Consider the following 15,280-nt stretch of genomic DNA (forward strand, 5'->3'; position numbering starts at 1 on the left):
CTAGTATGGATGGTTCTTAAGGCCATTATATCTGATGAGTTCATCTACAGAATGGATGTAGATAAAAAGAAGAACAGGCCAAGGACTGAGCCCTGGACAACAATACCATTTAGAAGTCTAGGAATAAAGAGGGAGTAAGATAATAAGAGGCAGTGGCCGTTGAGTTCAGGTGATCTTATTGTCATGAGAACAAGAGAAGAAAAAGTTTTAAGAAAAAGGATAGTACTCCAATGGATACAGAATTGTCCATTAGCCTTAGAGAGATGCAGATTTTGGGGAAACCCATAAAAAGCTACTTCAGAGGCACGGTGAGGGACAAAAACCCATTTAAGTTAGATTGAGGAGAAAAGGATGGTGAGTAGTGAAGTGAGTGTAGACAATTTTTCAGAAGAGTTCTGCCATGAAGGGAAACAAAACAATAATTCAATTAGAAGATGAGCAAAAGATATGAAGAGACATTTCACCAAAAAGGATATACAGATGTCAGATAATTAAATTATATGCCCAACGTCATTAACCATTAAAGAAATGTAAAATAAAGCCACAGTAAGATATCACTACACCTTTCAGAATGGCTAAAGTAAAAAATAATGACAACATCAAATGATGAGGGTGCAGAGAAACTAAATCACTCATCCATCCCTGGTAAGAATGTAAAATGGCGGTTTCTTAAAAGCTAAATGTGCAAATACCATCTGACCCAACAACTGCACTCATGGACATTTATTCCAGAAAAAGAAGACTTAATGGCTACACAAAAAGGTTTTTCTTTATTTACATGAATATTTATGGCAGCTTTATTTGTAATAACCCAAAACTGGAGAGGACTGAGATGTCCTTCAAAGGTTAATGATTAAACAGGTTGTGGTACATCCATTCCATGGAACAATACTAAGCAATAAAAGCAAACAACGGATACATGCAACTTAGATGCATCTGGAAGGAATTATACTGAGTGAAAAATACCAACCTCAAAGGTAGCATGCTGTGATGATTAATTTGATGTGTCAACTTGGGGCCACAGTACCCAGACATTTGGTTAAACATTATGCTGACTATTTCTCTGAGGGTTTTGGAGGAGATTTATATTTAAATCAGTGGACTTTATAAAGACGCAGACATAGGGAATGGCCTTGAGACACGAAGGGGGAAGGGTAAGCTGGGACGAAGTGAGAGAGTGGCATGGACATATATACACTACCAAATGTAAAATAGATAGCTAGTGGGAAGCAGCCGCATAGCACAGGGAGATCAGCTCAGTGCTTTGTGACCACCTAGAGGGGTGGGATAGGGAGGATGGGAGGGAGATGCAAGAAGGAGGTGATATGGGGATATATGTACATGTATAGCTGATTCACTTTGTTATACAGCAGAAACTAACACACCATTGTAAAGCAATTATACTCCAATAAAGATGTTAAAAAATAAAAAAGAAGTAATCAGAATGTGACTTGAAGGGTTTACAAAGTGAACTCTAAAAAAACAACCACACAGAGCTGTTTCATGCAGCCCAGAGAGGATCTCTGGGTGATTCTGGACACTGGCACACCTCACTGAGGGACCCCCATCCGGACAACAAAGCGAGAAAAGCCTGACTTTATCCCACAGCCAGGGAAACACGAAGACGCCTTCATGCAATCGGACCCGCAGCTCCTCGGGTGGGCGCTAAGGCAAACTCTCCTGAGAGGTCGAAATGCATTATCAGTTCTCCGGAGGCTAAATCCCAATGCAATCACTGGAACAATTCCTCCACCCTACAGCCGGAGATAAAGTTTCAGCCATCCCTAAAATGTGCAGAGATTACTTATTTCTGAGTAAGAGAACAGGAGAGGTCTGGGCTAAACCAGAGGAAACTGGTCTAGGTGGCTTAAGGTCCAGCGTCCCGGTTAAGCGAGTGGCAGGGCGTGTTTCCAATGAAGAAAACAGCTCCCTTGCGCGCTGTGCGCGCAGCTCCAACCCGGCAGGAGAAGTTAAAGGCTCCACGGCCCCACGCAGCACTCAAGGCCATCTCTTAGAAGGAAGATTCAAACAACAAAGGTTGGTAAACAGAGGGAACTATCTTTTTTGACAGCCGCACAAAGACTTTCTGGCAGAGTTTCCTGTCACTGGAAAATGATTGCTAAGGAATCGTCTCCTGATTAAATACGCTCAGACAATTGGTCGTGCGCATCACCAGCTGAAACTGGAGCAGAAAGCCAGGCTGTGCACTAACAGCAGCGCGGCTACCTGGGGTCTTTAAATTCTGATTTCAAAACTGCTCCCCAAAGCTTGACTCTGCAAGGGAGAGTGCCTTATGTTATGATTCAATGGGTTAATCCACGTAAAGCGCTGAGAGCAGCACCTGGCACTAAACAAGAACTCAATAAAGATTAACTATCTTTGTTAGTAATATTCATTCATGCCTTTCCACTCAGAAATTACTGTATTGCTGTTTATGGTTGCGTTTCTCTCTCCTTATGCATTATGAGCTCCAAAGTGTCATATTTATATCATGCATCTCAGAGCCTGGGACTGTGCTGGGCTCAATAAAAGTTTGTGATTTGAATTGAATGATACTCACTTGCATTACCTTGCAGAAGTGATGCAAATGAAAAGAGTGGGGAAATCAAAGACAAATGAAATCTGAGCCTCCTTTACCTCCTCATTCTGTTTCCTCATTTATGGGGCTGTTCGTTACATCTTCCCTGCTGGACACTGGTTCCAGCTGAGCCTCAGTGGAACCAGTAACACGGTTTGCCAGGCACAGTTCAAGCTCAACCAATTTTGATGTCACCTGCCCCCACCCCCACCCCGAGACTGGACATGGTGGAGGATGTGCAGACGGGCACAAGCCCAAGCCCTGGGAGATTTACTTGAGAGCTCCACTACTGCCTCCTTCAGGTTCCTCTTGACATACACCGAACCAGTAACTGTAACAGCAAAAACAAGAGCAACCAACATTTGCTGAGCACCTGTTATTCACCATGCTAAACACTTTCATATATTACCACATTTAACCCAACCAATAAACAAAGTGTATATTCTGTTATTTTCATTCCATCAGGTGAAAAAACTAAGGCACAGAAAAGTCACAATGAGCCACTTGTTTAAGGTCACACCACCAGTAAAATGGTGAGATTCAAACCCAAGTTCCTGACTCTCCAAACGCATTCAGGTAACCACTCAAGCCTACAGTGACCTCTGGCCACACAGTCCAGCTCTGAAGCGCAAAGCACCACAGAACTGTTTCTCTGCAGGGCAGTGCATGTGGCTCCCACGCACCTGTCTTTCTTTTCCCGACGGCATAGCATGGCAGCCCAGCTTCTCTCATTTTCGACAAAAGACCCCAAAGATTTCTTTTTTCACCTGCCCCTGGTTACTGCCCCATTTAGAACGTGCCTTAAAACATGACCGCCTCTGGTTTCTAACTTACGCCTAAGGGACCTGCTCCCATCATCTTTCCTGGTGGAACAAAGGCATTGAAGCCACAAGTCACAGAGGCAAAGCATTTATTGATTGGATTCCCATCAATATTCGCCCTCTGCCCAGGATTAGACTTGGCCTCATGCCTTCTTTGCTTTGCTCCTCCTACTCTAATGTATAACTAGTCTCAGGAAGCTGGAGGAGGACAGTCAGGGACTGGCCACTGTATCTGCCACACTCACTACAGGACTGGGAATTAAGAGGAGGACTCCAACCCACAAAATGACAGAAGATAAGGTACAGTCGTATTGTGTCCATTTGAGGACATGAATAGGGAAATCTGTTGAAGTCAGTGAGCATGTTGAGGATTTGGGGGATGTTGGGTGTAGCTGTCACAGATCAAAGCTACTTCTCTTGGCCGATTGATAGTTTGGCTGCTAAAAAAATCATATTTTTTATTCAGTAATTGGGACTTTAAGGATATTTCCTCTCTTTTCTGACTAGTCTGTGTAATGTTTTCTCGAGTGGTACTACATAACCATATTATGGAAGGAATGTGCAAAAAAAGGCATATTAACCCAAATCTAACTAATTGTGAAACGGATCTGAAATCTTCAAAAAGATCAATATTCGAAAAACAAGGGGTAGAAGGCCTGTTTTAGATTAAAGGAGACTAAGAAGAACTGATGACCAAATGCAACAAGTGATCTTAGATGGTGGAAGGAAGAAGAAAACAGCTCTAAGGGACAATATGGGGATAGTGAGAAATTTTGAAAATGGTATATTAGATAATGTTTTATAACTATTACATTCTTGGATATGATAATGGTATTGTAATTATGTAGGAGAATGTCTATGTTCTTAGTGAGTACATGCTGAAGTATTTAGGAGTGAAGTGACACAACTATCTGCTACTTATTTTCAAATGATTCAGCCAAAACAACACACACACACACACACACACACACACACACACAGAGAGTTAAACAAATGTGGTAAAGGTTAACCATTGGTGAACATAGGTGAAGGTTATGGAGTGTTCACTGCACTACTCTTTCAATTTCTCTGTAGATATACTTTTCAAAATAAAAACTTGAAAATAAAAAGGGTATAGTGCTGTTGCTGTCTTCTAAGTATCCCCCAACCAAATGCACCCACCTCTGCACACAATCATACAAGTGGGTAAATGCATGTTAGAGTAGGACCTCTAAGTTCTGATCTGGTGTAACTTACTCTGCTGAGCCATCTTTCATGTCAGTAAGTGACAAGGCTAGGAGCACAGGCTTTGCAGTCAGGGACCTGGATTTGGAGTGTGCTGATACTACTTACCTGCTGTGATACTGGGGTTAAGTTATTTAACTGGCCTATCCACTAATTGAGATTTTAAGGATATTTTCTCTGTTTTCTGAGTAGTCTGTATGATTTTCTCGAGTGCTTTTCTCTATTGCAACAAATTAAGAACACATTGGGATATAACATAAGGATATAGTATGGGATATACAGGGATTATAATAGTTCTCTACTGTATGGGTGTAATTAAATGAGATAATATTAGAGAAACTCAGATGACAAACATTTTAATGTCAATAGTTATGTATTTATATAATGTGTATTTAAGGAATAACTAGGATTTCATGATTTCCTGTAACAGCCCAGGATACAGCTAAAGTAGTTAAAACTTTAAAAATAGTATAAAGACAAATATTAAGTTAATAACTATACAGATGGTATGTAGATTTGGCAAAAATTATGAAGGTAGTGTTCAAACAACTGAAGTTTGGTAGATATTGCAAAAAGAAAGGTGCTTAACCACAGTGCCTGGCACATAGCCTATGATCAAGTTTCATATAGAACTATCCTTAAATTCTCTTAGGGGCCTTTAGAAATTGTGTTGTAGTACTTCTCTTGAGAATTAAGGAATTGCCTAAAAAGGGAACCCAGAAAGAATGAGAACTGATGTAAAGCACAATGTTATAGCTTTGTAAAACCACCCAGACTTTGAAAGAAGTGACCTAAGCATGAGACTGAGGGTTAGGAGACCTGGGTTCTCACTCTGGATATACCCAGTAATGCACTGTATAATTCAAAAGACTTGGACTCAGATTCTTCAACTGAAAAAGGAAGAGATTAGCCTAGAATCCATTGCTCTCAAAGGTCCCTTTCAGCTTGAAAATTCTATGGCTTGAGAAGCTCCTGGACTTTTCCAAAGTTGGGTGCAAGATCGCCTTTGGGTTGGTGTACATAGTATTTTGTAGAGGAAAGAGTACAAGCTCTGCTCCCTACCTAGTCAATCAATAGATGCTGAAAATCTGCCTTTTTGTTTAGCAGTGGGAGTTTAAGATGAGCTCTGGTTTCCAATACAAGAGTATCTGTTATTCATCAGCTATGTGTGTTGGGCATACCACTTCATCTCTGAGCCCTGGTTTCCTCACCTGTAAAATGGGGATAATTTCATGTACTTTGCAGTAGTGTTGTGAAGATTATTGGTGATTTCTAAATATTTGACAGGTGGTTGTTTGGCAAGAGTGATAAATGAGATGATAATGATGTGATTAAAGATCAGTTGGTTTTTAGCCCTTTCACTATTTATAGGAAGACCACAGTATGTATCTTATTCAGCCTTTGTAACAAATCTATGCATTAACTATTATTATACCCGTTTGCGGGGTAAAGAAACTGAGATTTGGGGATGTTAAGGGCCTAGCTGGGACTCTTCCAGGTTTTCTGACTCCCAAGCCTACTTGTTTTTCCTAATAGACTCCATCTGATTTCTAAGCCACAAAATAAACACCACATTTGGGTTTTTTTTGTTGTTGTTTGTTTGGTTTTTTTTTTGCGGTACGCGGGCCTCTCACTGTTGTGGCCTCTCTCGTTGCGGAGCACAGGCTCTGGATGCGCAGGCTCAGCGGCCACGGCTCACGGGCCTAGCCGCTCCATGGCATGTGGGATCCTCCCGGACCGGGGCAAGAACCCATGTCCCCTGCATCGGCAGGCAGACTCTCAACCACTGCGTCACCAGGGAAGCCCCACATTTGTTTTATGTTAAGGTTCAGCCACTTGCCCATTCTACTCTTCTACATTTATCCAGCAGCATATTTTTAATTGGATATAGAACATAGTTTCTTTAACTTAAAATTATTAAGCTCCAAATGAAGACAGTCTTTCTAAAAGTGCATGCTTAATACCTTGTTACCTATGAAGAAGTTGAGAGAAAAGGCTTGAATATCTTCTGCCACTTGGTGGATATATGGCCTTTAGATGAGTTCATTACCCTTTCCATATCATTACCTTTTCCCATATGTAAAATGGTATAATAATTTCCACCTACAAGGTTGTTGAGAGAACAGGCAAACCATTTAGAACACAGAGCCTGGACAAGAGTAAGTTCCTCTCTAAGTTCTCACTGTTTTCACTAGCTCCTGTGTACCTATCCTTGAGTCAACCTTTTGGATATTAGATTGAATGAATGGAGGTTAATGGGCCAATTCAAACTTAGTTGTTTAGTAGTTTTCAGAAATTTTCCCTCTCATAAACAAAACTTTCTTTGACCAAGTCTAACCACAAAGAAGGTTAACTACAAATGTTATCTCTTTTTATTTCACAATGGAAAAAGAAATGATGGGAAGCGAAGAGCCAGTTCAAAATGGAGTTCAGAGAAGGAAATCAAACCTGAAAATAAGAGGTACAAAACAAAAAAGAAAATGCAATCAAACAGTTCCAGAGACTTTGATATTTGGTATGATCACTTTGGTTGGGAATTCAAGTGGCCCGATTAACATAAATGAGATTGCTCCTTATCTGACCAACTGGGTGAAATTTCTATGTCAAGGAGTTAAAGTGGGGAACTTCAGGCCATGGGTGGCAGTACCAGAGCCAACGCTGAAAAAGAAGCCAGGGAGACCGGAGGACCAAGACTTTAAGAACACCCTAAGATTTCTAAATGTTTAAAACCTCTCTTATCTCCTTCACAGTGGCTTTTTTGTTATCTCTATAATGTGAGAAAGTGATCTTAGGGGCAGCTCCAATATTTCTATAGCAATGACTTAGAACAATTTAATTGGAAGGTAATGGGACAGGAGTTCCAGAGATCTATGTTTGAAAATTAACTTACACTTTTGTCAGAGCAATGAAGGAACAGCTAACACTGTTGTGACTGAGACTGTCATCTGGAGTGGAAAAGGAAGGCTGATGGAGATCACAGGGGGCCAGATCTGCTGCAGACGCCACCCTCAGCCCCAACTTCCATCTCTGTAACACCGCTGCTCACCATTGCTCACCAGTTGGACTCAAAATAAGAAGAAAGGAGCTATATGCTTGTCTGGTGGGGACAGGAAGAGAGAGCCAGCAGAGAGCAGAAGCCCAGGGATGGAGTGGGAGGGGCAGTCACTAAGACACCAAGTGCTGGGAGACTCTGCCACGGAAGAAAAGGAGATGCAGGGATGAAACTGGGCAAGTATGTCGTAGCCCTGGGCTTGGTGTTGGGTAGGACCTGAGGTTCTTCTTCAGCTGAGCTACAGATGAGCAGTTGTGTAGCCTTTGTTTGCCCTTTTTGATTTTCATCAGAAACCTCACAAAAGTTTTTTATTTTATTTTATTTTATTTTTTGCGGTACGTGGGCCTCTCACTGTTGTGGCCTCTCCTGTTGTGGAGCACAGGCTCTGGACACGCAGGCTCAGCAGCCGTGCCCAGATCGGGGCACGAACCCGTGTCCCCTGAATCGGCAGGCAGACTCTCAACCACTGCGCCATCAGGGAAGCCCTCACAAAAGCTTTTTATGGGTGTGTGAGGAAGGAGGGGATTTGTGTGGTGAGTGGTGGGAAAATGGAAAATGCACTTGGAACTGGTCATTGTTTGGTGATTTGCTTCAGCATCACAATCGGCAAATCCTATAAATATGTGCACTCTTAGTTGTTTTTTTTTCAATTTAGAAAGATTAGGATCCTAGAGTTTCAGACCTGTTTGGCTTGTGAATGTTTGTTTCTGATCAATGAGAAATGCAAAATAACCAAGTAATTAAAAGCGTAAGTTCTGGATCCAAATCATTATTCTATCAATACAAGTTACTGGCTGTAAGACTTTAACTAGTCTAGTTATCTATAAAATAGGGATACTAATGGTACTGTCATGAGGAGTGTGGTTGGCAGAATAATGGTCCTCAAAAGATGTCCACGGGACTTCCCTGGTGGTCCAGTGGGTAAGACTCTGTGCTCCTAATGCAGGGGGCCGGGGTTCGATCCCTGGTCAGGGAACAAGATCCTGCATGCATGCTGCAACTAAGAGTTAGCATGCTGCAACTAAAAGATCCCGCATGCCACAACAAAGATCCTGGGTGCCACGACTCAGACCCAGTGCAGCCAAAATAAATAAATTAAAAAAAAAAAAAAAAAAAAAAGCTGTCCACAACCTTGTCCCCAGAACCTGTGAATATGTTACCTTACATAGTAAAAAGGGCTTTACAAACGCCATTACCGTTATGGACCTTGAGATAGGGAGATTCTGGCTATGAAGATGGAGGAAGGGCATGACTAAACAAGGAATGCTGTAAAGCTGGGAATGGCCCTTGCTTTACAGCTAGCACAGACCCTGGTCCTTCAACCACAAGGAACTAAATTCTATCATCAACCCAAATTTTCCCCTACATCCTCCAGAAAGGAACACAGCTTGCCAACACTTTAATTTTAGTCTGATGAGACTAGTGTCAGACTTCTGATCTACAAAAACTGTAAAATAATAAATTTGTGTTATTTAAGCCACTGCTTTGTTTGGTTATTTGTAATAGCAACAAGAGAAAACTATTTCAGGTAAATGACATAATACACATACAGCCATGAATGGCATGCAGTAGGCAAAATAATCAGTATTAGGCATTGAAGCTCTGTTTGCATTGCACCTAACATCAGATTGTCCAGATTGTAGTAATGGAGATTATCAAGAAGGGGGTTAAAGCCTGCTTAAGGCGCTTCTTGGTCCCCTCATTACTAATGATGCTATCTGTAAATGAAATTCTCTGTCCTTGGAAACAGCTTAAAGGGAAAAAGGATTTAAGGAGAAATCACCAACCAAGTGAATGGAACCTCATCTTAGCTTTGGCTGCCTGAGCCACTGCGTTTTAGATGTCTCCAGTTCCGTTTCAGAGGATAATTCAAAGTCTCTGGTAATCCCACACACCATAACCATACCGTGTGTGTGTATTTGTGTGTGCAAGCACTCGCACATGTGCACTTTTTACATATATTTTATTTATAATTATTTTACTATTGATTATGAATAAATAACTATATATGTATATATGATTTATATCTAATAAATACAAATGTGAATTATATAATTATATGATATATAAGGTATTATATATATGCTTCATAGTTATATGATATTATATGGTTCTTTGGAGATATATATATATCATATTAGCATGTAATTTGGGTCAGCTTTGATGTCTTGTCTTTCAGGGAACAAAGTTACTGGGAGGGAAAGTCTATATAGGGGCCACCTGCAATTAATTCTGAATTAGTAGAAAGAGAGGGAACATACAGATTCCCAATCATCACCCCAGAGATTCCAATCCACTAGTAGATCCGAGGTGAGCCCCAGGAAGCTACACATGTAATAAGCTCTTCAAGTAAAGTCTGGTTTTAGGACCACTAGACAGTAACTTCAAGGGCTCTCAGGGTGGTACTGTGATAATACTTTGTTGATGATGACACTGTGAAATTTCTGATCTCCAGAAATTTAATTGGGGAATAAGGAGGTCTGGTTAATTAGCTATTCTTCATGCTGGAGTACGGGGATTTACAATTATTTGCCAATTGAGAGAAAAACTGAAGATTAAATAGGGAAAGTGGCTTGGGTCACATACCCACTAAGTATCAGAGTGGGAACTGAACGCTGTGTTGATATGACTCATTAATTTATTCAACAAAGTTCCTACTACATCTCATGTCATTTACTTTAAAATTTCAAATTACATAATTATACATGAAATATTTTCCTTACAAAGTGTATAATAATATAAATAAAAGAAAAATACTCTTTTACCCCACCTCTCTAATCTCACATTCCTCCTCAAAGGTCAGCCTTTTGGTGTTTGTTCTTCAAGAAAATATTCTATGAGTTACATAAAACACACACAAATCAAATAACACTTAGGTTTAAGTCTTCTTTTTTTTTTTAGGTTTAAGTCTTTTTAAAAAAAGAATGAGATTTCACAATTTCCTTTGTCACTTAAAAAGTCAGTATATAACAATCACATTATGCTAACTGCTGCATAATGTGCTGTAAGTTTCATGATGTATTTGAATCTATTTGGCCATTCCGTTGAATGACATTTAGGTTCTTCCCACAATTCTTGCTATAACATGCACAAAAATGCATCAGATATCCTTACATGTGACTCTGTATGCATGATCTGATTTCTCTAAGATGGTCAGACATGTAATTATAAGTTGAAAGGGATGGATGCTCTGCCACTTCCTACAGTTTTTTGTAGCTGCGTGAAGTTCGGGAGAAAATAATATCCCTTAATTCACAACTCTAGGTTCAACAAGTTGCAGATCCTGAAAAGTATTTTACCTAGATGTTGATGTGGGTTGTGATGCCTCTTAGATGAGTTTTGAGGTGTTTCTGAATCATGGCAATGTCCAGAAGAGCTCCCTATCTCTTTGTTACTGGTGTCTTATTTGACTTTTCAATGATTTTTAAAATTTTATTTTAAAACTGTTTTTAAAAAACAAAACAAAAAAAAAAAAACAAACTGTTTTTATCTTGGCAGTGTCCTTTAGTCAGCAGCAATTCTAGTTCACAGTCCTGATTTTGAAGCTTAAAAGAATATATACATATATATATATATATATATATATGGAAAAGGATGTCTGATTCCTCCCCTGGACGAAGCTGTCCCAGATTTTTGCTGCTTTAGCAGTGTAGGGGAAATGAAAGGTGCCCACAGTCCCATATGAATGAGCCCTGCCAGGAGCATAGGGCACACAGTGAATGAGTATCAAGGGGCAAGAACCAGCCAGTGGAGCCTGTCAGAAGTCCAAGCTGCAGAGTGATGGGGCGATGGTAATTGGAATTGCCTGGTGTTTCCCAACCCTGTCTTTCATTCCCCACAGGTCACCAGGACCTTGGTTTTTACTGTCTTCACTGCCGTGCTGGGTTCCTTCCAGTTTGGATATGACATTGGCGTGATCAATGCACCTCAACAGGCAAGTGAAACATGCCCAAGTTCTCTTTTTGGTAATTTCTATCAGTGACAGAAAGGTATCTTCTCCACATCCAGAGAGATAAGGTGTGTCCACGCAGGGAACACGGGATAATCCTGGTCTTCTGTCAGGTTCCACATGTGTGGTTCCAAGGCTGATAACTTGGCCTTGACTCCTCACTTTAAAACCCTCACAGAAAAAGAAAGAGTAATAAATAATCCTTGATCTCTGATTCAGCTATTCGCTGAGCTCACAGAAAACTCCAGCTAGAATACCACGTGCCTAAGGATTTTTTTAAAAAAACTTAAGAGCTGATTGAAGCATACATTCAGAGCTTCCAGACGCACAGATGAAAATGCCAGGGAATAAGAGGAAACAATGGAAGGATAAGGTTGTTTCAGTGCACAAACATGTATTGAGCACCAACTCACTGTGAGTCAGGCACTAACATATGCTCTCCCCCATTTGACTCGCCAAACAACCTTATTATGCCCATTTCTTGTCCAGATTAAAACATTTTGGAACCCTGCAGGGGTGGGGAGTAGGCAGGGGAGGGGATGGAATTGGATGAAGGAGGTCAAAGGTACAAACTTCCAGGTATAGGATAAATAAGCACTAGGGATGTAAGGTACAACATGGTAAATATAATTAACACTGCTGTATGTTATATATGAAAGGTTTTGAGACAGTGAATCCTGGGTTCTCATCACAAGAAAAAAAAACGACAAGCAAACAAAAAACACTTAGGAGCTCTAAGACTAACAAGATTCTAGTCCTTCCCCCTACTCCTGTGTCCCATAGGTGATCCAAAGTAAAATAATACAAAACCTTTAAATAATAGTCAACAAGGCCAACAAACTTTGGGTTTTCTCCATGTTGACTATTTGAATGGGTATTTTTTTAAAATACTGAATAATTTCTATCATTTTTCTCATTTACTTTGTGCATCCCTACTCTGGTTTCCAGTGAATAGACAGGAGAAGGATGTCATTTTTCTCAGATCCCACAGCCTGTAAGTGGGGAAACCAGGACTTCGTTCCCTCTGCTCTGAATCAGACTGTCAGGTCGTTTAGGGTGGGATTGATGTCTTATTCTTCTTCCTAGCACCAGTACCAAGCACAATGATTGATGTAAACAAAAAAGCGTTTAGTGAATGAAGAAGAGAGAGAGAAAGAGACAGAGAGAGAGAGAGAAGAGAAGCTAGGGGAAGGGGTGGCATAAGGTGATGGTACAAGCATTTGTTCAGTGCCTTCTATGAATCCATCATATTTCATCTGCTTCTCTTACGACACTGGACTCCAAGGAAAATGTAAGAGACTACAGGGTGTGAACGTGTGAAATGTGTACTTGCCACAGTCCATCTGCTGAAAAGCGTTGCTCCTTGAACTAAAAGATGTGCTCTGGTTAGGTACCACATAGCATCATGAGTGTGGCAGCCCTTCCCAAGGCTGAGAGACTTGGGGAATAACTCTGGGGGCCATATTATTTTGTCTGTGGGTGATGACAACACATGCTAATTTAACAGGATTCTTGAAATTTGGAATTGGTAGAACCTTTTCTCTTCTTGTGGGAGAAGTTTTCAAATCCTTATTTAAAGCATCCTCTTCAGTCTTGGAGGGAAAATTAATCTAAGGTTTCCCCTCCTCCAATCCAAGTCCTAGAGCCAAACCTAAACACAGAGATCCCCCACCGGCATCCGGCTTAGTGCCCTCTCTATAACCCCTTCCTTCTGTATGGAAAGAGCTGCTTAAACACTATTACGCAAGAAGAGTCATTCAGGCCCATTTGTTTTTATTAGCAGAATGACATTTGGAATTGTTTTAGGGTATTTTAAAGTCACACTTTTTTTACAAATATGAAAACTATGCATGCCTGTTGCAGAAAGTTTTAGAAGAAAAAAATTCATGATTATTCATGTAGAGCAAACTGCTGAGAACATTGGGGATAGTTCCTTTCAGCCTTTCTTCTGTGTATATTATCCATATAGAGTGGCCTTCCATGAGGTAAATGTCTGGATCAGACTTCTTTTATTGTAAGAGGATATCATTCTCTCCCTCATCAGCTGATTTTACCACATAGGACTTTGCCCAGGACTGACAACCTAGGGCAGCTGCATTCCGGGTCCTTGTCAGAGGTCCTCCCAGCTCATTGCTGCTGAATAGTGACCAACTCATCCAGAGGAATGACACAGATGGAAGAGAGCCTGAAGGATGTGCCTTTACTCGATTATACTTTTGTTTGATCTTTACCTCTACTGAAACACATTATAAAATATGGCACTGCGAAATCTAGTTTTGAAATTGTTTATTCTGTTACATACTGAACTCTGTGAGGACCTGTACAAGAAACTTCCTTCAGGTCTCAATACCTTCTCAGGTACTACTGAGTTGTTTTTGATCTTCAGAATTCACCAGTATATATGACTGTTTTCCTCTCTTTTCACTGGCTGCTAGGAAGCTTATTAATAAATTTAGCGCTCACCTAAAGCTAGGATACAGCACCTAGTGTTTGAATTTGTATACCAACTTTATTTTGGGCCTCATCTTTCCCAATTTTTATTCTTATACCTACTTTTATGTTTCTATTAAAATATTTACAGAAGCCAATTAAAATCCTGCTATGCAGGGGTAACAGTGGAGTGAAAATATATCTTTTCAACCTGCAGGATATTTTCAATTTGGATAGTTGCCAACCTTTAAAACTTGAAGAATTTTACATAAAAATCCAGATTTCTGGCTTCTCGTTAAAAATTAAAGGTCATAAATAGACATTTCTCCAAAGAAGATATACAGATTGCCAACAAATAGATGAAAGGATGCTCAACATCACTAATCATTAGAGAAATGCAAATCAAAACTACAGTGAGGTATCACCTCACACCGGTCAGAATGGCCATCATCAAAAAATCTACAAACAATAAATGCTGGAGAGGGTGTAGAGAAAAGGGAACTCTTTTGCACTGTTGGTGGAAATGTAAATTGATACAGCCACTGTGAAGAACAGTATGAAGGTTTCTTAAAAAACTAAAAATAGAGCTACCATACGACCCAGCAATCCCACTACTGGGCATATACCCTGAGAAAACCATAATTCAAAAAGAGTCATGTACCACAATGTTCATTGCAGCACTATTTATAGTAGCCAGGACATGGAAGAAACATAAGTGTCCACTTACAGATGAATGGATAAAGAAGATGTGGCACATATATACAATGGAATATTACTCAGCCATAAAAAGAAACGAAATTGAGTTATTTGTAGTGAGGTGGATGGACCTAAAGACTGTCATACAGAGTGAAGTAAGTCAGAAAGAGAAAAACAAATACCATATGCTAACACATATATATGGAATCTAAAAAAAAAAAAAAAAAGGTTCTGATGAACCTAGGGGCAGGACAGGAATAAAGACTCAGACGTAGAGAATGGACTTGAGGACATGGAGAGGGGGAAAGGTAAGCTGGGACGAAGTAAGAGAGTGGCATGGACATATATTCACTACCAAATGTAAAATAGATAGCTAGTGGGAAGCAGCCTCATAGCACAGGGAGATCAGCTCGGTGCTTTGTGACCACCTAGAGGGTGGGAGGGAGGCGCAAGAGGGAGGGGATACGGGGATATATGTATACATATAGCTGATTCACTTTGTTATACAGCAGAAACTAACACAACATTGT

At 40.3% G+C, this 15,280-nt stretch overlaps 1 protein-coding gene across 4 annotated transcripts in view; it reads left to right on the forward strand.

The window, feature by feature from the left end:
- Positions 1 to 3,614: 3,614 nt before the first annotated feature.
- SLC2A2 (solute carrier family 2 member 2) overlaps positions 3,615 to 15,280 on the forward strand; it is a 34,782-nt gene continuing 23,116 nt past the window's right edge. Inside the window, exons 1-3 of one of the 4 annotated variants that reach the window (XM_082840335.1) lie at positions 3,682 to 3,699; positions 7,016 to 9,556; positions 11,517 to 11,609. In XM_082840335.1, the coding sequence (XP_082696461.1) occupies positions 9,470 to 9,556; positions 11,517 to 11,609 (180 nt within the window). In that variant the 5' untranslated portion in view covers positions 3,682 to 3,699; positions 7,016 to 9,469. The other 3 variants (XM_082840336.1, XM_082840337.1, XM_082840338.1) reach the window with 3 other exon arrangements.

The sequence above is a fragment of the Leucopleurus acutus genome (assembly GCF_964270905.1).
Source record: "Leucopleurus acutus genome assembly, chromosome: 5".
In the NCBI taxonomy this organism is placed as follows: domain Eukaryota; kingdom Metazoa; phylum Chordata; class Mammalia; order Artiodactyla; family Delphinidae; genus Leucopleurus; species Leucopleurus acutus.